The sequence below is a fragment of the Trachypithecus francoisi genome, unplaced genomic scaffold, assembly GCF_009764315.1.
Source record: "Trachypithecus francoisi isolate TF-2019V2 unplaced genomic scaffold, Tfra_2.0 Lachesis_group2, whole genome shotgun sequence".
Taxonomy (NCBI): Eukaryota; Metazoa; Chordata; class Mammalia; order Primates; family Cercopithecidae; genus Trachypithecus; species Trachypithecus francoisi.
In genome coordinates, this window is record NW_022681465.1 from 37,101,571 (window position 1) to 37,126,163 (window position 24,593).

General features: G+C 39.2%; 1 protein-coding gene across 3 annotated transcripts in view; it reads left to right on the plus strand.

Moving 5' to 3' along the window:
* Positions 1-785: 785 nt before the first annotated feature.
* Positions 786-24,593, plus strand: part of CHD1 (chromodomain helicase DNA binding protein 1) — a 76,037-nt gene continuing 52,229 nt past the window's right edge. Inside the window, exons 1-2 of one of the 3 annotated variants that reach the window (XM_033179034.1) lie at positions 786-1,188; positions 3,189-3,389. In XM_033179034.1, the coding sequence (XP_033034925.1) occupies positions 3,337-3,389 (53 nt within the window). In that variant the 5' untranslated portion in view covers positions 786-1,188; positions 3,189-3,336. The remainder of the gene's footprint in view (positions 1,189-3,188; positions 3,390-24,593) is intronic. The other 2 variants (XM_033179032.1, XM_033179033.1) reach the window with 2 other exon arrangements.

Here is a 24,593-nt window from a genome sequence, read left to right on the forward strand (position 1 = left end):
AGCATCATCACAGGCTATCAACAACCGGGTCTCTATTTTCACTCCTCCTCAGGCGCCCCGCCTGTGCGGGACATCAGCTCCCGAGGGAGCGTCAGTCGCAGATCGCCCTCGATCGCCCTCGTGGTGGCGAGAGGCCACCACTGTTGCCCAACAGTTGCGTTCCCAGGCTGCCTGGTGTGACGCAGCAGCCCCCGCCCGGACCCTGAGGCCTGGCGCTCCGATGGAGCCGAGGCCTGTGCTACCCGACACTCCTTGCGACCCGGCCCCTTAGGCTTATTCAGCGCGGCCGTTCCCGGCTTCCCGAGTACGATCGCACTCTCTCCCCACCCCCGTTCCTCCCCGGTTCCTTGTCAGTCTCCGCCGCGACGTCTTTGCGCAACCATCCCGAGTGACATTAGCGCCCATACCCGCACGGAGCGAGCCTGAAGCTCCCATTTCCCGGAATTCAACGCCGCGCCGCTAAGGGCGGGCACCCAAGCGAGGATCAGCGGACTAAGGCCACGACCAGCGTCGGGACGGCCTCCGCGCAGTCAGAGTCCGGCGGCCTCCGCGCGGCCAGCGTGCGCACTCCCATTCGTGCGCGTGCGCGCACTCGCCCTCCGCCCGCCCCAGTACCAATCGCTTTTTTCCTACACCCACGACTCTTAAACGTAGTCCCTCCCGCCGCCCGCGCGCGAGCCGAAAGGGTTCGGCGTGCGCGCACTCGCCCGCTCGCCGGCCCGCCTCGCGCTCTGTCGAGAAGGGGAGTGAGCAGAGGCGCTTACGTCGCGCGGGAGGCGGAGGCGACGGCGACCTCGGTGGCGGCGGCGGCTACGACGGAGACGGTTGCGCTCGCTCGCTCTCTCGGCGTCATGGCGGCTGCCGGGGGCAGATAAGCGGCGGGAGCGGGAGCGCGCGCGGCGGCGGCGACGACTCGTTACTTCTAGCTCTTGCTGCCCTCGCCGTTGGTGCTTCAATAATGAATTGTTAGCTCCACTCCGCAGGGGATCGCGCGTTGGTGCTGCGGACCAGGGCTTCCCCTTCCCCTTCCCCTTCCCCTCCGCGTCTGTCCCCTTCCCCCTCCCCCGCACGGACTCTTCCTTACCCGGAGACGCCGGAGCTCTAGGACCTCGGCAGCGGGATCCCGGGCCTGGGCGCGGGGGAGGCCGTCGACTGGAGTCGGCTCCCTCCGCCCCGCCAAGCCTGCCGGTAAGAAAGGGGGCAGCAGGCGGGTCAGGATGTGGCGGGGAGGACAGGAGCCGGCCGGGTGTAGGGCGGGCGCGGCGCGGTGCCCAGGCGGCGGCCCAGCGGCCGGGCGAAGGCCGGCTGGCTCGCTGAGTGCCGGTGGCGGTGTACGGGCCCGGCGCGCAGGGGGCGTGTGAGCGGCGAGTACAGGCCGGCGGCCGCAGAACGCGTACTTACGCCGGTCTGGCGGCCCTGCCTCGGCCTCTTCAGCTTAGTGCCGACCGGGCCGCGAGAGGAGACCGGCGAATGGGTGGCTCTTAGCCGGTGCGTGGGTCCCGCCGCGACCCGGGCTCCCAGCACGTGGGGAGCGGCGGGAGGGGGAGGGGGCGGCGGCTCGGGCGAGCCTGGGAGGGCGCGGGGCGGGTCTGCGGGAAGTTTGAGGCGGGAAGAGGGACTCCCGGACCGGGATGGAGGCCCTGGGAGAGGGGGCAGGTCCGCAAGGGAGGCCGATTGGAGCGCGTTGGATGGATGAGCAAGGAGGATGATTTCCGAACCTCTTTCGAGTGCCGCTCTAAAAACTTAGCAGGAGCAAAGCAACTGCTAAAAGACAGGCGATTGAAGACGTTTGATAACTTAGGATAGTCCTCATGGAGACACTTGAGAGGAAAGAGCGCTGTGTGCGCTTGGAGCTTCAGAACTTAAGGTTATGGAAGGGTTTCAGAGGACTTTTTCGGATAAGGGAGATGGAGAAAGGAAGTTAAAATGTACAGAGAAAGCCATTTTGAGGGACGCAAGGAAGGTGAAAATGAAAGAACGAAAAGGGGAGTGAACTTTTTAAAGGAAGAAACGGGAAAGGCAGTTTGTTAACATCGATTTTTTTAAGACTTAATTGTTCAGTAAGGCTCTTTGAGTAGGGTGAGATTAATATTTAACATTAGGAATAAATGTCCAGTAGAACGGTTACTTTTTAGATAACCTGTGCTTGCAGAGTCTACTGGACTATAGTCTAGAGAATTAACATCCTGATCCAGATGCAGACTTTGCTATCATTGAGTTGGTAACAGTCTGTTTCCCTCCCTCTTTTGTGGAAGGGAAATAATCGTAGGAGTGAATTCTGTTTGCTGAGGTCGGAGGACAGCTCTGCTCTCAGTTGGCTGTCTCGGTACTTTCTGGCTGGGGAAGGATCTGACGTCTCCTTCCCCCGCTTCTTCCTCTCCCTCCCCTGCCAGAGATCTCCTTTGTTTATTCGTGGATGGCTTGTAGGTGATTCTTCAGTGTTGTACCGAAATCTCTAAAGGTGGAAATGGTGTGTCTTGGTTCATTATTCTTGCCCCAATTTTTTTACGTAAAAAAATCAGATATAGTGGATATTCTATTACCTTTTTAATTTTTTTCACAAAATAAAAACCAAGTGCAAACTGGTTAAGTATTATTTAAACGTTATCCCACTATCCGTTTACCTGTTAAAGAACACATTTATTTTGATCTGTGCATTTTTGTTGAGATTATATGATATCTTTTATTTGCCTGTTCCTCCCATGGGAGCGTTTTCAAAACTTTCTCACTCAAGTGTATGAAGTTCTTGGTGGGAGGAATGAGGGCTTGATTAAAGGTAACCTCCCCCCACCCACTACTTCATTTATTCGACCAAGTTATCTAATAAGACTCCGTTATCTACTCTTGGGATGTATGCCTATGTTACTTCGTATCACCTTGCTTTAGGAGTCTATACAAACATTGTTAGATAGTTGCAGTTTCAGTTAGTCTCTCAAAATCATATCACTCCACAAGTATTTTAATTCTTCTATCCGAAGTATACTAGCAGTAGCATACTAAATTCCAGTTAGTAGTCAGGAGTGTGGTTACTAGAAGTCTAGGTATTTTAAGTATTTAATAAAAGGCCTCCACTTCTTCCTTACCACCTCTAGTCTAAATGGCCTACGTAGATTTATATGTTTTAAACAGGGCTTATTTACCTTTTTTCTGTAGGAAATTTTCTTAATTTGTTAATATATTTTCTTTAGGTGAATGAAAGGAGAGTCCCAGAAAACCTGTGACTGTTGAAGAAAATTTATCTGTGAATTTTTATATTCAAGGAGTCAGTATTTATATTCATTTTTTAAACTGGGAAGATTTATATTTTACTTTAAAACTTCTTAATAATAATTTACAATGAATGGACACAGTGATGAAGAAAGTGTTAGAAACAGTAGTGGAGAATCAAGGTAAGTAAGCACTTTGTTATCAGTCGTTTACTATGAAGAGAGTTGAAAACTTCACTCTCTTTTTTCTTTATTATTATTGTTGTTGTTTAGCTTTCCTCATAGGTAGCAGAGTTTTCAGGTTTTCCTCTTAGCTATCCAAAATACTAAAAAAATTGTGATATACGAACCTTTTTTCATAATACAGGTTTTAATTTTTTTCATTCAGATACACAGTAGGTCTTAAATATAGAAAGTTTTTGTTTACTTAAATCTATTTGGAAGTTTATATTTGAGCTAATAATTAAGCTGGAGCATGTAAAGTAGATTTAAATTGTTTTGACTGTTAGTGAAATTTCTAGATGAAGGCAGTAAAAATTTTTTCACTCATCTTTTTCTGGCATTTTGTCTTCTATATCTGTACTGTTCAATATGGTTACCACTAGTCACATGTGGCTATTTAAACTTCAATTACAAAGTATTCAGAATTTACTTAGTCGTACTAGATACGTTTCAAGTGCTGAATAATCATATGTGTCTAGTGGCTACCATATTGGACAGTACATAGAAAAGTTCTATCACTGGAGAAAGTTTTAGACAGTGCTGAGCCAAACATTTGTTGAAATATTACTGCGCCCTGTTTTGTTTTCAGATTGGAGTTTTAATTATCTGTGAAGGTGTTAAGAGTTCTTGCTTGGGCCAAGTGTTTGCAAAGAAGATTCTTCAAATTCTGTAGCTCCCAAATTTTGAGTTATCTGCATATTAATTTATAATCCATGTAGTTATATGCATTATCATATTTAGAAATTAGGAATGTGGAGTCAAACTGTTTACTTATCCCATTTCTACCTCTTATTAGTTGTGTGAATTAGGGCAAATTAATCTCTGAAGCTCTGATTTTTGCCCCCTAAAGAGGGGATTACACTGTTATCTTATTTAAAGTTCATGGCTGGGTTTGGTGGATCATGCTTGTAATCCCAGCACTTTGAGAGGCTGAGGCCAGGAGGATCACTTGAACTCAGGAGTTGGAGATCAGCTTAGGCAGCATAGTGAGACCTTGTCTCTAATTTATGAAAAATAAAATTTTAAAAAAAATTGAGGATTGAGGTGCTTCATGTAAAGGGCTTAAAATATTTTCTGAGACAATGAGCACTGAATATTTGCTTATTGTAACCAGCATGTTTTGTGTAACACAGGATACTATATAACAAAAACATTAATTACAGTGTTGGCAACATGGGGGTGGACAAGAAATGGGAAAGTTTTGGCAATTAAGAAGATTAAGAAAAATGTTAGATAGAAAACTAAAATTAAGTAGTAGTATTTGTTTAATCTGAAACTTGGACTCTTGTTTTTCTTTTTTTTTTGAGACAGAGTCTCGCTCTGTCGCCCAGGCTGGAGTGCAGTGGTGCGATCCTGGCTCTCTGCAACCTCCGTCTCCCAGGCTCAAGTGATTGTCTTACCTCAGCCTCCAGAGTAGCTGGGATTACAGGCGCTGGCCACCAGTCCCAGCTCATTTTTGTATTTTTTTATGTAGAGATGGGGTTTCGCCACATTGGCCAAGCTGGTCTCAAACTCCTGTGCTCAAGTGATCCACCTGCCTCGGCCTCCCAAAGTGCTGGGATTACAGGTGTGAGCTACCATGCCCGGCCTGACACATGGAATTTTCTGACCTAACTAGTTATATTTTAGTTTATCAGCTTTCATAGGTACCGTTTGGATAACAAGAATATCATACAGAATAAAATAAGGAACAGTTATGGAAAGCAGCGTTATTGAACAAGTATTGGTCTAGGAGTTATAAAACCTGAGTTGATGCTATCTCTGCATTAATTAGAACTCATATGATTGCCTCCACTCTAAGGATTGAATTGATATTGAGGTTTCATCTTAATTAAATACAAAGTGAATTGTAAAGTTTCGAACAGTAAAGTTTTACTAGAACCACCAGAGTTGAGGTTTAATTAAAAGACTTGAATCTTAGCTTTGATTCAGATCTCTATAGGTATGCTACTACAGTTATGTGAATAGAAGAGTCATATTGTCCACCCACAATTTTTTTTCTTCGAGACAGGGCCTCACTCTGTCACCTGGGCTGGAGTACAGTCGTGTAGTCTCGGCTCACTGTAGCCTCTGCCTCTACCTCCTGGGCTCAAAACGGTTCTCCCACCTCAGCATCCTGACAGGCGTGCATGCCACCACATTCAGCTAATTTTAAAATTTTTTGTAGAGATGAGGTCTCACCATATTGCCTCATCTGATCTTGAACTCATGGACTCAAGCAGTCCTCCCACCTTGGCCTCCCAAAGTGTTGGGATTACAGGTGTGAGCCACCATACCTAGTCTCATATTTTCTTATTTATAGTTGCAATGAAATGTTTAGTAGGTAGAAATATCTAGAGGAAACACAGGAACCAAACTACCCATAAAATAGGAAATAAGACTCTTGAGAGTAAATCCTCTAGTTGGATATGCAGACAGATCATATGCTGGTATATTCTGACTACTTACCTGTTCCAATATTTTATTTATTTTTCTGCCATATCTAAAGTGAGGAGGAGTAATTGGTCTAATTTGATACTACAGGTGAAAAAAATTAAATCTTGTGGCCGGGCGCGGTGGCTCACGCCTGTAATCCCAGCATTTTTGGGAGGCCGAGGCGGGCGTGTCACCTAAGGTTGTTGGGAGTTCGAGACCACCCTGACCAACATGGAGAAACCCTGTCTCTACTAAAAATACAAAATTAGTTGGGTGTGGTAGCCTGTAATCCCAGCTGCTCTGGAGGCTGAGGCAGAATTGCTTGAATCCAGGAGGTGGAGGTTGTGGTGAGCCGGAGATCACACAATTGCACTCCAGCCTAGGCCACAAGAGCAAAACTCCTTCTCAAAAAAAAAAAAAAAATTAAACCTTGTGAAATCTAATTTAAGGAATCTTTTACAATGCATACTCATCTTAAATAATTGCAAAACATATTTCTTTAATTATTCAGAGTTGTTAATTTTGTGTGCTTCTGAAAAATGTGGTTATCTAGTTTTTACAACTGTCTTGGAGTTTATCAGGAGAGAGACCTTCTTTTTTGCCTTCATTTTCTTTCTTACTGCTACTATAACTGTGGTCTACAGTCATTAACACTGAATTCCCACTCCTTTCTCCAGAAGCTTTTGTCATAAGACATTACGAAGAAGGGAGATTGTGCCTTGTTAAAAGACTGAGGAGGTGAACTTTAGAGGTAGAGGGATTTTCTTGCAAAAAACCAAAAGCTTGTATAACTATGAATATTAATATAGAGTAATTTTTTTTCTTTTTTTTGAGCTGGAGTCTTGCTCTGTCGCCCAGCCTGGAGTGCAGTGGTGTGACCTCGGCTTGCTGCATCCTCCACCTACCGAGTTCAAGCAGTCCTCCTGCCTCAGCCTCCCGAGTAGCTGGGACTACAGGCATGCACCACTGCATCCAGCTAATTTTTGTATTTTTAGCAGAGACAGGGTTTTGTCATGTTGGCCAGGCTGGTCTCAAACTCCTGACCTCAAGTGATCTGTCTACCTTGGCCTCCCAAAGCACTGGGAGTTACAGACATGAGCCACCATACCTGGGCCCCTAATACAATTAGATGAGAAATATACTTTGTTTTTAAAGTTGATATTCATTGTAAGTAGCTTTCTAAAGTAAATTTTGGTTTTTTAGTGGCTAGAATTCTATAATGTATTTTTGCTTCAAAATTTCCTTTTTCCTTTGTGAAAGTTTATTAAACGGAATAGAATTAAGAAAGAATTCATTTGGCATTGGCAGGTTACAGTTAGCTTTCTATTGAAAAAAAATTTTTTTAAGTGTTCTGTCTGGAGAGCTCTCTGTAACTATTCACTGAAAGGAAGAAGAATACACAGAAAAATATGTCTCTTTGGCTATGCTACTGCTGACAATCTTGAAATTTATTTACTAAGAAATGTGGGCCAGGATGCACCTGTATAACAGTTACAGCTCAACACAAAGTTTTATGTAACTGAAGTTAAGCTTTTTAAAGATAATGCTGGAAGATTTCAAAGCATCAATTTGCAGCTGTGTGAATTTGTGGTGGTATTTGCAAGCAAATTTTTCAAATCCTGGCAGAGTTTTTCTTAGTGTTTTTTTTGTTTGTTTGTTTTTTTGAAATGGAGTCTCACTCTGTTGCCCAGGCTGGAGTGCAGTGGCACGATCTTGGCTCACTGCAACCTCTGTCCTTGGGTTCAAGCAATTTTCTGCCTCTGCCTCCTGAGTAGCTGGGATTATAGGCGCCTGCCACCACGCCCCGCTAATTTTTGTATTTTTGGTAGAGATGGGGGTTTCACCATCTTGGGCAGGCTGGTCTTGAACTCCTGACCTCATGATCCACCCACCTCGGCCTCCCAAAGTGGTGGGATTACAAGCGTGAGCCACTGTGCCCAACCGACTGTTTTTAGTTTTAAATAAGTTATCTTGAGTGATGATTTATTTCAGGAATGGCTATATGGTTAAAGATCAGAAATGGTATATGAGTTAACTTTCAAAGATATTACTTTTCTGTATATAGTCATAAGATAATGTGTGGGCAAGCATTAATGTGATGTTATCTCTTTTACTCTGCGTTCGTGGTTGCTTATTTAAGATGTTGATGACTGATGGGTTATATGTGGTACAGTTTTGTGTTTTAAAATGAGTATTACGTTATGATAAATGGAGAAAATGTTTAAACTTTTTTTAAAAATGGGGAATATTTAAAACTACAGAAATAGAAAAGTTGCTCCAGTTGTGGTCCATGGACCAGCAGTGTTGGCATCACTTGGGAGCTTATTATAATTGTAGAACCTTGTGCCTTGCCCCGGACCTACTGAATCAGAATCTTCATTTTAACAAGATTCCCAAGTGATTCTTATGTATTAAGTTCATACACATTTATATGAAGCTATTCATCTGGAGTCATAGCATCTTGCTACTTTTTTTGTTATTGATGTTGTTATATATGGTTTTCATTTTCTGGGAACCTCCAGGGAACTGTGTCTTGAGCAAGACCAACAAGAGGCTAGCTAAGTTTTATTTCTCCGGAAACAGTAACAATGGCAACCGATGATTGTTGAGCTCTTACTGTGCCTTAACCTAGCATGATGCACATAGGGCGTTGTGCATTACTTGAATTATCACAGTTCATCCTCACAAAACTTCTGTGAAGTATACAGTGTTATGATTCCCACTTTCCAGATGGGGAAACAAGATTTATAGCCATTTTATTTATTTTTTAGTTCTTTTTTAAAAAACTATTACCTAAACTCTATACTTTACTTAGGTTTCAGTGATTTTCCCATTAACTCCCTCTTTTCTATTGTAGGATTAAATCCAGAGTACCACATTGCGTTTAGTTGTCAAATCTCCCCAGTCTTTGATCTGTGAGAGTTTCTAAGTCTTTCCTTAGTTTTCATGATCTAAATCATCTTGAGAAATACTGGCCAGGTATCCTGTAGAATGTCTTTGAAATCTAGATTTGTCTGTTGTTCTTTTTTTTTTTTTTGAGATGGTGTCTTGCTCTCTTGCCCAGGATGGAGTGCAATGGTGCGATCTCGGCTCACTGCAACTGCCGTCTCCTGGGTTCAAACGATTCTCCTGCCACAGCCTCCTGAGTGACTGAGACTACAGGTGTGCGCCACCAGGCCTGGCTAATTTTTGTATTTTTAGTAGAGACAGGGTTTCTCCATGTTGGTCAGGCTGATCTTGAACTCTTGACCTCAGGTAATCCACCTGCCTTGGCCTCCCAGAATGTTGAGATTACAGGTGTAAGCCACCATACCTGGCCTTGTCTATTGTTCTTAGGATAAACTAGGGTTATTGGTTCTTAAAAGAATACCACAGAGATAAAGTGTGCTAGTCACATCATGGGAAACGTGTTATCCTCATGACATTACTGGTGGTGGTAACCTCCATCACTTGGTCAAGGTAGTATTTGCAAGTTTCTCTACTATAAAGTTCCCTTTCCATAATATATTCTTTGGAAGCAAGTCACTGTGTCTAGCCTACTTTCAGGAGGGTTGGGTAGGAATTAAATTCCATCTCCTGGTGGGGGGAGTATTTACATGTATTAAATGGAATTTCTGTAAGGAAATTTATAAATCATTTATATATGTATGAATTTATATGTGTGCTTATATGGATTTAGTGGATTATATGTAATCCACTAAACTGGATTACAACTCTATAAAATACATATTTGTGTATAATATTTGTGTGTTTATGTATAATAGGTACTTTTATGTACCTAATGTATAATAGTTGACTTTTTTGTTACTTAAATTGATCTAGCCTTGGCTCTTGGAAGCTTTTTTAGTTTGGCTTGTATGTTTCTTTTACATACTCCCTTACTTTCACCCGAGAATCAGCCACTCTCCAAGGAGACTTGGTTCCATTTTTGTGGAGAATGGTATTAGAAACCAAGATTTGGGTACTGCGTATGCTTGTTAATATTCAAGTGTCACTGCTTTTATTTCCTCTCAGTGAACAAAGTGGACAGAGCTAGGTAATATATATAGATACACTATGTATACCTAGATATCTATAGTAATTTCTGTATCTTTCCATCTATATACATACCAACTCATACATAAACATGAGTTCATACCGATGGCTCCAACTCTAATCCTGTACTATAGGGTTCATTCTAACCTTTGTTTCTTATTCCTTTGTAACTTCCTTATTCAACAGTGAGAAACCTGGCTCTCACCATCCACCATTTATGTGCTTATATATTCACTCCTAATATACATGTAAAGCAGTTTTAGAATTTTTAGATATACTTTATCAGGAGAAACTAATTTTCCAACTAAAATATGGTGTTTATGTACAGTACATTTTAATATTTAGCCTTTAAGTTTCTAGTCAAAACACTGTTTTCTGATGTTGGTCAAGTTCATTTTTCCCTCACCCCTTTGAGTGTAATTATGTGATAAATTTGTGATAAAATTAGATTCATTTGTCACAGTGTGCATTCCATCCTGTGATCATCATCATACTGGTTGATTTTTAAAATTTGTGTCTATTAATACTTATTCCGTGAGGCACTGTTCTGTGGGTTTTGACAAGTGCATAGAATCATTTATTCTCTATTCCAGTACTGTACAGAACCATTCCTTCATCATAAAAGGTCCCAGATCTACTGAACCAGAATTTCCATTTTGACAAGATTCCCAGGAGAATTGTATTCATGTTAAATTCATATGCGTGTATATGAAGCTGTTCACCTATAATCATTTGGCATCTTGCCATGTTTTAAAGTTATAAATTAACTTCAAGAAAGACTGTTATAATCTAGGGGTGATAATGGAATAGCCAGTTTAAATATACAATTGAGTATATTCGAATTTGTGGGACCAAATGGCATGCAAGTGAGGTAAAAAGAAAATGGAGGGTAAATTACTGGAGTCATTTAATGAGCTAATTGGAAAGTTTTCATAGCATGCTTTAACTTTTGTAATTTCAATAATGATGAGAAATGTAGTTTGAAAAGAAAGGAAGAACAAATAATATATATTCAAAAAGATGTTAGAGAGGAAGTGTTTTTTTTTTGTTTTGTTTTGTTTTGTTTTTTTTAAGACAGAATTTTGCTCTGTCGCCAGGCTGGAGTGCTGTAGCATGATCTCAGCTCACTGCAACCTCCGACAAGTGATTCTCCTGCCTCAGCCTCTTGAGTAGCTGGGATAACAGGCACATGCTATCACACCCAGCTAATTTTTGTATTTTTCGTAGAGACGTGGTTTCACCATGTTGGCCAGGATAATCACGATCTCCTGACCTCGTGATCCACCCACCCTGGCCTCTGAAAAGTGCTGGGATTACAGGTGTGAGCTACCGCGCCTGGCTCAGGAAGATGTTTATAGAAGTCATAGTCCCCCAGGTAAAGAAGTATGCAAGTCTCCTAATAAGGAGAATGTGTTTGACATCTAGCTTTGCAGTTATTTATCCCAGGTTTATTCATTGTTAAAAGTTTTTGGCTAGGCGCGGTGGCTCACGCCTGTAATCCCAGCTCTTTTGGGAGGCTGAGGCGGGTGGATCACTAGGTCAGGAGATCGAGACCATCCTGGCTAACGGTGAAAACCCCTTCTCTACTAAAAATACAAAAAAATTAGCCAGACATGGTGGCAGGCACCTGTGGTCCCAGCTACTCGAGAGGCTGAGGTGGGAGAATGGCGTGAACCCAGGAGGCGGAGCTTGCAGTGAGCCGAGATCGCACCACCACACTCCAGCCTGGGCGACAGGGTGAGACTCCGTCTCAAAAAAAAAAAAAGTTTTTGTGTGGGTTAGTTCCAGGTAAAGGAAGGAAAAGGAAGCATAGCAGAAAAAACGCTACCCATGGGGAGCGTATTCCCCATGTGAATGGGTTGGAACCACTAGTTTTAGGGAGAAATTCCAGGAATCTTGTACCAAAATCAACTTGTATATGTGACTGAGAAAATCAGTGTTTATGATTGAAAATATATTATCTATCACTATGGTATGAGGTGACTGTTGAGTCAGAAGTCAACTTTAAATGTTAAGTTGCGCTCAGAAGTTTCTTTGGTGTAGATAGATTGAGATCTAAGTTATTGAGATTAAAATATGTAGAGACAAAGCTGGAAATGTGCAAAGTTCTATTCAAACAGTACTGACTTCTGGAATTCAGTGTCTACAGTATCTCTCAGAACTGAGGCATAAGGCGCAAGAATAGTGGGTTAGTCTTAATGAGAATGACTCCGAATAGCTATTTCTCAGTTCTACTGTTGTTTTCAGAAATACAAGTGTTTGTTTTCAGGTAGTTATTTAGATGATTGAGCAATTACTATGTGGTAGATATCATGGGATTCTAAAATTTGAGTTCCTTTAAAGCTTATAATCAAGAAAGAGATAAAAGTCTTCAAAAATACATATATATATCAGGTGAATACCATAAATGCAGAGAGATACCAAAATCTGTGGCCGTTCAAATGTAGGAGTGAGGTTTGATCATAAGGACAAGTATCAAGCCCAATATTAAAAGGAAGAGGGTTTTTTTTTGGGGGGGGGGTTTCTTTGTTTTTGGAGGGATCGACTTAAACCATGATAATCTTAAATTTCACATATGTTAAAAATGTCCTGGTAATGTGACTTTGGTGGTAAGGCATTTTGACAGGATTAAGCAAAAAAGCAGAGTGATTTAATTTTTATACTAAGGAAAAGTATGTTAGTAAAAGATCATGAGTCTTAGGATCAAAAGCTTTTATGTCAAGGCATGGGGCCTTTGGAAAAGAGTGAAGTAACAGTCTGAATTTCCTACAAGCCTAAAACAAGAAAGAGTCTTTTTGTTTTTGTGCTTGATACTGATTATTATTACTTCTGTAATACTGTTTTCACAGTTCTAAATGATTCAGTCCTCAGTTACATTAGTAAACGGCAGAGGTTTGATATGAAAGGAAAATTTATAGTAAAAGAATCAGAATTAGTTGTATATGGGGTACCAAAATTCCTAATCATCTTTTATCTATTCCAGTTTTAGAATGTATTTTATAGTGAAGGATTAACCTAGTGTCCAACCTAGTATCTGATACATACTCCATTATTTATTTCACTTTTAACCACATGACTCACAGTAAAAGAAGTTTTTTTTTAGATGCATTACACACCCATAGGTATATGCAGACAGATGAAATACCACATAACAAATAATTTAGTTTAAAATTATATATTGCTGGATTGCTGGTAGCTTCATTTTTTTTGTGGCAGTATTCATTAAAGTAATATAAAAGCATATAAATATTTTAAAACCTTTTTTTTTTTTTTTTTTTGGCAATGGAGTTTTGCTCTTGTTGCCCAGGCTGGAGTGCAATGGTGCAATCTCAGCTCACCACAACCTCCGCCTCCTGGGTTCAAGCGATTCTCTTGCCTCAGCCTCCCGAGTAGCTGGGATTACAGGCATGCACCACCACACCTGGCTAATTTTGTATTTTTAGTAGAAACAGGATTTCTTCATGGTGGTCAGGCTGGTCTCGAACTGCCGAGCTCAGGTGATCCGCCTGCTTTGGCCTCCCAAAGTGCCGGGATTACAGGCGTGAGCCACCGTGCCCTGCCAAAACCTTTTTTAAAAAGCAAACTAAATATCAGTAATCTCTTTAAAATTGAACATTTATTTATTTATTTTTGAGACAGAGTTTTGCTCTTGATGCCTAGGCTGGAGTACAATGGCACAGTCTCGGCTCACTGAAACTTTCACCTCCTGGGATCAAGCGATTCTTGTGCCTCAGCCTCCCAAGTAGCTGGGATTACAGGCATGTGCCACCATGCCTGGCTAATTTTTTGTATTTAGTAGAGATGGGGTTTCACCTTGTTGGTTGGACTGTTCTTGAACTCTTGACATCAGGTGATTGACCCACCTCAGCCTCCCAAAGTGCTGGGATTTTGGGTGTGAGCCACTGCGCCCAGCCAAAATTGAACTTTTAAATGTAGGCATTATTTGTGTTAACTGAAATATTATTATTAATAATTTGAAGTTTATGTTAAAGTAGTGACAGTAGTAAAATGAGCCCCATGTACATACCATACAGCTTCAACATATTTCGATTCATAGCCAATCTAATTTAATCTCTTAACTCCTATTACCCTCTCCAACCTCACTTGATTTTTTGGAAACATAATTTCTGTGTGTGTTAGACTTTTCTGCCTGATAGATAATAATACTAAAGGGGGAAAAAAATCGTTAAGGTTTGCCTGATTGTTATAACTATAAATTAAAGATTTAGAGATTTTCATTCATGTCATAATATTGTAATAAGTTTTGTATGTATGTTAGGAAACTGTTTTTCAGTGACTTTTCAGTGTATATATCCATAGCCCTTATTTCTCATCTGATCATTCTCTGCTTACTAGAAAATACTTTCTCTTGAGTTTATCCCAGGTTCAACACAACTAAGTAATCATCTTTGAAATCAGTCATGTTAAAAGTTACTCTTCCTAGTATCGCTCCACTTTCAGCAGTTTTAAATTTCTTCAGTTAGAAACTTTAAGGAAATAGAATCATACTGTACTTTAAGAAGAGTTTATAGTACAATTTTGTCTTGGATTGGTAGTTTAGAATGCTGAAAGGAACTGTTGTTTTTGCTGGTCAGTGCTTAACAAAGCAGTGGAACTACCTGGTTTTCAGAGTTGTACAGATGAGAAGATGTTTTCCAGGTCTTCTGAAACCTTTTACAGTTTTTATTTGTACTATTTCATCAAACTTTTTATTTCTGTTTATGTGTGTGTATACTCCATCATGGTGTAAAATGTATTATATAGGTCATGGTCCAAAAAGTTGGAAAACCATTGCTTGACTTTGGCCACTATTCTTTTTTGTTGTTGTTAATACTTAGCATTTAGTCATTGCTTACTACTTTCCAGATTCTTTCTGCAGTCATGCTAAAGTGGACAATGGTCTATAAAATAACTAAAATTAAGGTCCTGACTGAATGATCTTCAAGACCTAGTTAGCAGAGAGATATATGTATACAAATAATTGTAATATTGTGAAGGAATTGTTAGTAACATGAGCACAGTATTGTGGGAACATGAGCTAGAGCAGTGATGTGTGCCTGGGGAAATCAGGGAATGGCTACCTAAAGGACATAGTTTTGAATAGTCGTAGTTTTGAATAGTCTTGAAGAGTGAAAAGTTTTAGTGATTGCTTTGGAGAGAAAGCATTCTCCAGACAGAGGGAAAAGTATGGAGAAAGATACTGATGCTGAGTTCTGAAATCACTCCCCATAAAACCATGCATGTGATTGCATTTCCCCTATTTCCAGTTCCTCAGTCAGGAATCGGGCCAGTTGTATTTTATCTTTTTACTTTCACATAAAGTTTTTTTTTTTTTTTTCCTATGGCATTTCGTTCCCAATAGAAACTCTAGCTCAATACTCATTAGTTGAGGATATGAGCAGGTGAGTTAAAATTGTGTATGTATAAAACATAGTCTTTCCAAAATGTTTATTTCACAAAGTTAGTACAGCTGTTAGGCTAGAGAAACAGTTAGGGTACTGTATTAGAGAACTAAAAACACAGAGGCTTAAATATAACTACTTCTCTTTCACTCCCAGGGAAGGGAGTTCAAACTTTGGGCAGCCTTACTTTTCTTAATGTATGACTTCCAATACTAGTGGTTACCCTTTTCAGCTAGCAGGGAGAAGATGCAAAGGGGGAGGATTTAAGGCAAGCCACTTCATATTTAAGGCTATGATGTAGAAATCACACATCACCATCACTTCTAGCTGTATCTCATTGGCCACAACCTACTCATATGACTATACTGAGCTGTAGAAGATACTGAGAAAGCTAATCTTTAGCGGGGTGGGCATGTGTCAACCAAAACTGGGGGGATGGTTATTAATACTAGAGGACGAGCAAAATGGATACTGGGTGGATAGGGAGGGGCACATTTTCTGCCACAAACATTAAGGAATTTTTTTTTAAAAAACTACTCCTCTCATCCTAAGAAATTAGTGACTTTTATTTTTCTGAACTTCCTTTTAGTTCTCCATATATATTCATAATTTGTACCCTTGTTATTACAATGTTGGCATTTATTTACACAGCCTTCTCTGATCCTGAATTTATTTGTCTGTATTATGAAAATAAAAGGATTAAATAAGAACCTAATATCTGGCACATAGCACCAACTAACAAATAACATCATATTTTCCTTTTTTTATTAAATAATTAAATAATTAGTTCTGTGTGGCAGAAACGTGAGGCTCATCTAACCAGTGTACAGATATAAATACAGCTAGAAGGAGAAGAAAGGGCTAGAGAGCTAGAGGAAAATAATTTGTGGTTGAACTTCAGAACATCAAGTTAGTCCAGAATTTACCCTGTAAGTGTGTGTCCAAAAATTCTTCCAAGAATTCCTTAAAAGAAGGCCGCCTCCGTTTTTTTAAGAGTTAGGGTCTGGCTGTTGTACCTGCTAAAGTGCAGTGGCACAGTTGATAGCTCATTGCAGCCTCAAACACTTGGGTTAAATGATCCTCCTACCTCAGCCTCCTGAGTAGCTAGGACTAAAGCATATGCCACCTCGCCCGGCTAAGTTTGTATTTTTTTTTTTTTTTTTTTTGGTGGAGATGGGATCTCATTATGTTGTCCAGGCTGATCTCGAACTCCTGGCCTCAAGTGATCTTCCTGCCTCAGCTTCCCAAAGTGTTGGGATTACAGGTGTGAGCCACCGTGCCTAGCAAGAAGCTCTTTTGAATGACATTGACACTTAAGCAGTAGCTATAGGTGGAAGGGAACAAGAGGCATAGGATGAGAATTTAGTGCACTATGCTCTATTCTTTAGTAAATAAAATTCTTTAATTTCTTTATTTATAGCTCTCTTTGTCAAGCACACCATCTTCCATTATAATTCTGTGGAAAATTAGTTTACCTTCTATCAGGGTTTCCCCAACACCCCCAACTGGAATCTAATTCATCTAATCACTGTTAACTGATAAAAAAATAAGGGAAATAAAAAGTAGGGAAGTTATATATACAAGAAAGAAAATCTTTATGTGCTAAGAATAGAAGTAAATAAATATTGTTATTTAATGTAATTGAAAATAGATCTAAGGCTTTTGACGTATAATGTTTAAATACACATAAACAGTCTATTCTCTAGTGCTACTAGCAGTTTCTGAGGTGGCTATTGTATACATTTGACTTTGCCTTCTTTATTTTATTTTTTTGAGATAGAGTCTTGCCCTGTCACCCAGGCTGGAGTACCATGGCTCAATCTTGGCTCACTGCAACCTCTGCCTCCTGGGTTCTAGTGATTCTCGTGCCTCAGCCTCCTGAGTAGCTGGGAACACAAGCATGTGCCACCACACCTGGCTAATTTTTATATTTTTAGTAGAGATGGGGTCTCACCATGTTGGGCAAGCTTGTCTTGAACTCCTGGTCTCAAATGGTAACACCAGCTTCATCCTCCCACAAAGTACTGGGTTATAGGCATGAGCCACCGTGCCCAGTTTGACATTTGCTTTCTTTAATGTTCATTTTTATCTTTTCAGATTTTTTAAAAAGAAGTTTTGTTATTTTATTTCTACTGGCCTAGTTTGGCCAATTTATTGATACATTATACATTAGATAATTGTATTTCCATTTTTCTTACATTGAATGTTTAGTTGCCTGTCATATTCACTTTACTTCTGTGGCTTTTACATTTTTGCTTCATTGTACATTTTTACTACCTGCAAAGAAGATTTCATAATCTTGGATGTTAGTGAAGAAAACTTGCGATATAGTAGGTTGCAAAAATCACACCTCTTACACTTCAGTATGTATTTCTTTGTTATTTTTTTTTTCTTTTAGACCATTCTCCGAAACAGTCAGTACATATTTTAGAATTAAAAAAGTATTCTTTTACTTAAGACCTGTATTGTTTATTAAGTTCAGGAAAATTTACACTAATATAGTACTTGAATTTTCAGCCTGCATTCCAGTTTGGTCAATCATCTTTCAGTACAGAGATTACATATTGCATTTGACTGTCATATCTCTTTAATCTCCTTTAATCTGGACAGTTCCTCTTTCTTTGTTTTTCATGATATTGGCATTTTGAAAGACTATAAGCTAGTTATTTTATGGAATATATGTCTCAAATTGAGTTTTTCTGGTATTCACTTAACATTATATCCAAGTTATGCGTTCCTTACTCTGCGTACCTGGCTGGAGAACTGTGTAGGTAATGATACATCTTCTCAAGTGTTTCACAGCTGGAGCTCACATTGTTTGTCTGCCCCTACTCTACATTCAGTCACCAGGACATGGTGTCCAGTTTCTCCACTGTGATTTCTAATTCATTTGTTAACAGCTAAGAAGCAATTTGTGAGAAGACACTTTGAGTCTATGTAAATTATCCTATTCAGCAAACTCTTCCCCTAGATTTAGTATCCATTGATGATGATTTTTTGCCCAAATCAGCATTTTCTTTTTTTTTTTTGAGGCGGAGTCTCGCTCTGTCGCCCGGACTGGAGTGCAGTGGCCAGATCTCAGCTCACTGCAAGCTCCGCCTCCCGGGTTTACGCCATTCTCCTGCCTCAGCCTCCTGAGTAGCTGGGACTACAGGCGCCCGCCACCTCGCCCGGCTCGTTTTTGTATTTTTAGTAGAGATGGGGTTTCACCGTGTTAGCCAGGATGGTCTCGATCTCCTGACCTCGTGATCCGCCCATCTCGGCCTCTCAAAGTGCTGGGATTACAGGCTTGAGCCACCGCGCCCGGCAAATCAGCATTTTCTTGGATGATTGCATAATTATGGTTTTCTAAGACTAATATCCTGTCCACATTTACCAGTTGACATTCTGAGCTCTATCAGAGCCCTCCTCTGTGTGTCTCTTTCTGTCATCAGCACCTACTCAAGGGTTCCTGTTTTATTTACTGAGTAGTGATCGTTAACTGTCTTTATTTTTATACTCAAATCAGATTTGGTCAGTGGAAGCCCCTTCAAGTTGGCTCCCATGTCCTTTTGTTTTTCCTCTTGTACTTTTTGACATTCCTCCATATATATGCATTTTTTTTCATTTTGGCACAGGAAGGTTGTTAGACTCATCTTGTATCTTCCCTGTTGCAGCCTTAGCACCTGCCATTTCTCAAAGGAGCTGTAGTTTATTTAAGTGTGGAATAGTATTTAGAAGTCAGAATCTAGGTGCTAGGTGATTGTAAATTTAAAACTTCAGAGAGGATGAGTTTACATTGGTTGATAAATAGCACATCAAAAGACACACTTTGTAAATAAAAAAGATATCTGCAGAGGGCCTTTTTTTTTTTTTTTTTTGGTTATCACTATTTGTAGAATCAACTGAAGACAACATGTACATCCGTCAGGGACATGAAACCATGGTGCATCTACAAAATGGAGTATATGCAGTTGCACAAATATGTCTACTACTGCAGAATGATCTCCAGGATATAATGTGTATATAATCTGCTACCATTTATTTAAGAGTAAAATATGTTAATGATTATTTATGAAAGGGGAAATATAAACATTCTTATTCATAATTTGCTTATGTTAAAAAGGGAAAATAAAAAATTTTTAAATGGTTACTATGGGGAAGAGAGGACATAGTGTACAGGAGTCAGGAATGGAAGCTGAACTTCTGACCATAACTTGTTCTGTATCTCCAAAGTTGGATCCAAGTAAATAAAGCAACATAAAATCAAAAGTAGTAAGAAAGCACAGTCTCTATTTAAAAAAGAAGCAAAATGGTCTTTTTAAAAAGCAAATGGTCCTAACTGTGCCAAATTGGTGGTCACACAGAGATATTTTACTTGACTTTATAGCAGTCATTTGACTGTAGAAGTGAGTATTCCTGAAAACAAAAAGAATTGCATAGTCATCTTAACTTTAATAATCATATTGTTTATAATGGTATTATTTTGAAACTATTAAAAATGAAATAAAGCAAATAATTAGTGCCATTTGCAACCAACTCAGCCCGAGTGATGACTTGAATATACAATCGAAGTAAAAAGCCTGCAGTTTTGAATTACATGAATTCTTAATGTATTTTCTCTAAAAATACACACATTCTAGCTCATTCCATTGAAACATCCTAAATAAGGCAACCAGTCCAGTAGTTATTGCAGTTTAGTTTCTAATTTATTATAAATAGAAGGGCTTTTTGATAAAATGACTGGGTTATAGCCCCAGGCGACAAATACACAGGATGAGTCTGGTACATCCTGTCATACTAGAAAGGCAGTTAGGTTATCAAAGACTACTTCAGGTCTTGTCAGAAGGACTTAGGAGCTAATAAAGGGTTTCCTGTTGGCAAAAGATGGGAGAGTTTGGACATCAAGGATGCTGACAGTGGATTAAAATTTATAAAATAAATTCAAATCCATGAGTTCATAATGGGACTTAAAAAATTATTGGTCGGCTGGGTGCGGTGACTCAAGCCTGTAATCCCAGCACTTTGCGAGGCCAAGACGAGCAGATCACAAGGTCAGGAGATCGAGACCATCCTGGCTAACATGCTGAAACCCCATCTCTACTAAAAAAATACAAAAAACTAGCCGGGCGAGGTGGCGGGCGCCTGTAGTCCCAGCTACCCAGGAGGCTGAGGCAGGAGAATGGCGTAAACCCGGGAGGCGGAGCTTGCAGTGAGTTGAGATTGCGCCAGTGCACTCCAGCCTGGGCAACAGAGCGAGACTCCGTCTCAAAAAAAAAAAAAATTATTGGTCAACTTTAGAAGATGCTGGCGATTTAACTCATTTTGAAAACTGGTAAATAAGGAAAAGAAATAAAATCCCTTTTCTTCATGAACTATATACCTCAGAGTTAACAAATACAGTGAGGGAGAAGTTTCTCTTTATAGAAGTATTCTACCTAATAATGAAGAAAAGATGTTTTGGGTAACTAATGAATGATGTCACCACTTTACTGCCTCTAATTAATGGAAGAAAACATATGATTGTCAAAGGCTGCTAAAAAATACTAAGTATGAAGTGATGGGGAGCTTTATAATGGATGGATAAGGCTGGCAGTACCTGAATCCACAGATTTTTACTAAATCTCACACAAAAGAAAACAACAGAACATTAAATGCCATCTGGTAGAAGTCCACAACACCACGTATAAACTATTCTTGTCAAGAACAGAACTTGAATCTGATCAAGCCTCTAGATATAATAGCCAGTTTATAAGAAATACAAGGGATAGAAAAATATGTTAAATGATAACACAGGTGCACTTAGCAAAATCTAGAAAGCAGAATGGAAGAAACAATTATGAGACTAAAAGTATAGCCTGGTGTGGATATTTAATATTCAGCATACTTAATTTAAATGTTTAATAATATAAAATCTTTGATATTAAAGAAGTGGTCTTTTAAGATATATTGGTATTGCAAATGTTTGCAAATAGTTTCTTAGTTGAATCAAGATTGGTATGAGTTGCTAATTGTGGAGCTGGGTGATAGGTTCATGATAATTCATCATATTGCTCTACAGTTTATATTTGAAATTGTATATAAAAATAAACTTGAAAAGACACTTTAATTTGAATTACTATTTTATCTTTTAAATGTGGTATTTCTCCTTAATTTACCCTAAGAAAACACTTTTATCACAGTACCTATTAATGGTGGTTTTTCTTCTGTGAATTAAGTGAGGAAAAGAATTCAGTGGGTTTATTTATTTATTTATTCCATGGGTGTATTATCTGAATTAAGAATTCAGTGTTTTTAGTAATCTACCTACCACTTTAATACTATTGTGCTAGTGAGATTTAATATACTTTAAGGATAACTCTTACGTGTTGTACAGATATTTCAGTTTTGTGAAAGATTAGTAATACTGGTTGTTACCTAAAATATTAATTGGAGATCAGAGATTTAGTAGCCAAATTTGTGAGTTTTACATAAAATATGTAAAACTGTGTCCCCTATATCTCTTTGATTTAGTTATTTAGTCATTCATCTACCTGTGAAACATTGTACTCTTCATCTAATGCTTGACATAAGAGCAGCAATAAGCCAATCCCAGCGCGCAAGGAACATAAGGTCTTAGATGGGGTACCTGAAAACAAAAACACTACAGTGATTATTACATCATTTGCTCGTAACCAAGATAGAGGTATATATTCAAGAAGTTTTGGGAGTGCTCAGGAAGGATACCCTATTTAACATTGGGTTGAGATAGAGTTGGCAGAGATTTATTGGAGGAGTAGCTGTGAGGTGGGACTCAAGTTAAAAAATTACATAATGAAAAGAGAAGGAATGGTACAAAGGCAGGAAGTAGAAAGAGTAAGTGGCTTTCAGAGAATTACGTGTAGCTTGCCGTAGCTTGAACTTAGGGATTTAAGTGAGCAACTAGTTGAAAATAGATTGGAGAATTAGAGATTCCTGAAAGGTCTCATAGGTGTTTGTTGAACTTTGTTACAAAACAGAAGACTTAAAAAGGAAAGGCCACGATCAGCTTTTTATTTTAGAACGAGCATTTGCAGCAGTAGGTGGAAATAAAATTTCTTTATTAGGGAGAGGTTTTTTGACCTATTTTAGCTCAGAGTTTTAAGTCTATAATTTTTTTTTCTGGCCCCATATATATTTTTCTTTCATTTTTAAAATCTCTTTTTAAAAAAACATGCAAAACATTTACATAACTCTAAAACTGAAGACGCATTTCAGTTGCTGTTCCATCTGCTCTTCCCTCCCTCTCTCTTTAGGTGATCATTTTTTAATTAGTTGGGTTATTCTGCCATTGTTGCTTTTCAAAAAATAGAAGCGAATACATATAAATATTTTTCTTTCTTATGCAAAAGAGGCATTCTGTAAACTTTTTTTTTCACTCAAACTATATCTTAGATCATTCTATAGCAGTAAATAAGATATTCCTTACTCTTTTTGCATCTTGTTTTTTTGTTTGTTTTTTTGAGATGTTTTGCTCTTGTTGCCCAGACTGGAGTGCAGTGGCGTGATCCTGGCTCACCACAACCTCCACCTCCAGGGTTCAAGCGATTCTCCTGCCTCAGCCTCCCAAGTAGCTGGGATTACAGGCATGCGCCACCACTCCCGGCCAGTTTTGTACTTTTAGTAGAGACGAGATTTCTCCATGTTGGTCAGGCTGGTCTCGAACTCCCAACCTCAGGTGATCAAGCCGCCTCTGCCTTCCAAAGTGCTGGAATTACAGGTGTGAGCCCCCGCTCCTGCCTCTTTTTGCATATTCTTTATCCTCCTAAAGAACAACTCAATAAAATACTTTATTCAGTATTTCTAATAACCAAGGTAAAGGCATTCTAACAATAAACCTGTGCGATTAGAGCTATAGCCTAGCCTCGGGTTGTTGCTTTTATCTCCAGTCAGTACTACTGCCTAAAGAATGTGAAAGGAAAGATTTCTATATTTATTTAAGAATTTTGATTTGATAACAAGCAGTTTGTATTAGCTATGCATCTGGAGTGACTAATGACTAATAAGAATTACAGGCCCACAGGTAGCCCCCACAATTCAGTTATTCATCTATCTACTGTTCACATTTATTGAGCACACATCTGTGTGAGGCACTGTGCTAGGTACTCTGGAAAAAAATTGAGTTTCATAAATATCCATTGTGTCATAGATACAAATTTAAGACCTCCTGAGGTCTATTTGTTAACCTTACTGTGTATGATCTCTACTTTCAAGATCTTCAAAGGAGATACTTTATTGCTACTAGCAGAATAATTTAGTAGAACTCAGATTCCTCAAAAGAGATACACTTTCTTTCTTTGCTGAATAATTCATTTAACAGCACTTATCTTCTAAGTGTTTTCTCACTACTGTACCAAACTTGGTTGTATCTTTAGTGCTCCCCATACATGTGGATCAGTTGTTTTAAACATAGCAAAGAATGATATTTATCCATTTATATGACTGTCTCAAGGTTAAATAGTTCTTTTAATGGTAAGGACTTCGTCTCATCTCAATCTGTCCCCAGTGCCTAACACATGATAGTTCTCAATAAAGTGTATTGAGTAAATGAAATATTTTGCTTACCTGCTGTGTTAAGGGAAAAATAAAGTTGTATGTCAGGAAAAAAAGTCTTCTAATATCATTGCTAAAATTTCTTTCAAGGGATGCAAGTAAAATACGGCCTTAAAAATTAAAATTTAATATGCTATTTTTGGACCTCAAAACTGTGTGACCAGAGAGTAGACATGATGGCAAAAATGATGTTCATAACATAAGCCTTTAAGAAGCAAATTGTAATTTACCGTTTCTGTGAATATAACATTTATTCCATTAGATTTAAAAACACACAATGCTTATTCATACTTTAAGCATTTATATATCTCACCTGTAGAATCAAAATTCTTCCTGCAAACTTTTATTTCTGTTTTCATGCAGAAATTACTAAATTCTTGCTCTGGGAAAAAGAGAATTACTGTGTTGTCTTAGAGTAAATACCTCCATCTGGTGGCATTTTAGAAAATTACAGACGAGGACAGGAAGCTTGTATTTTCTTGTGTATCTGTAAACTATGTTACCTGTGGTTTCTTATAAAGCCAAATTAAATTACATCAAAATCTGATTCTACCATATGTACCAGAAATTTAATGCCCTAGTTTTCAACATATAAACAAATGACCTTGGGGATAATTATATAATGAACTGTTTAGTCCAGACCATTTCTGCTCTATCTTGGACTAAAAATTAGAAATGGTAAAAAAGATAGTTTATGAAATGTTAATTGCTTTTGTATGTATGTGTATACATGTTAGGAAATACGAGAATTTGCTATTTCAGA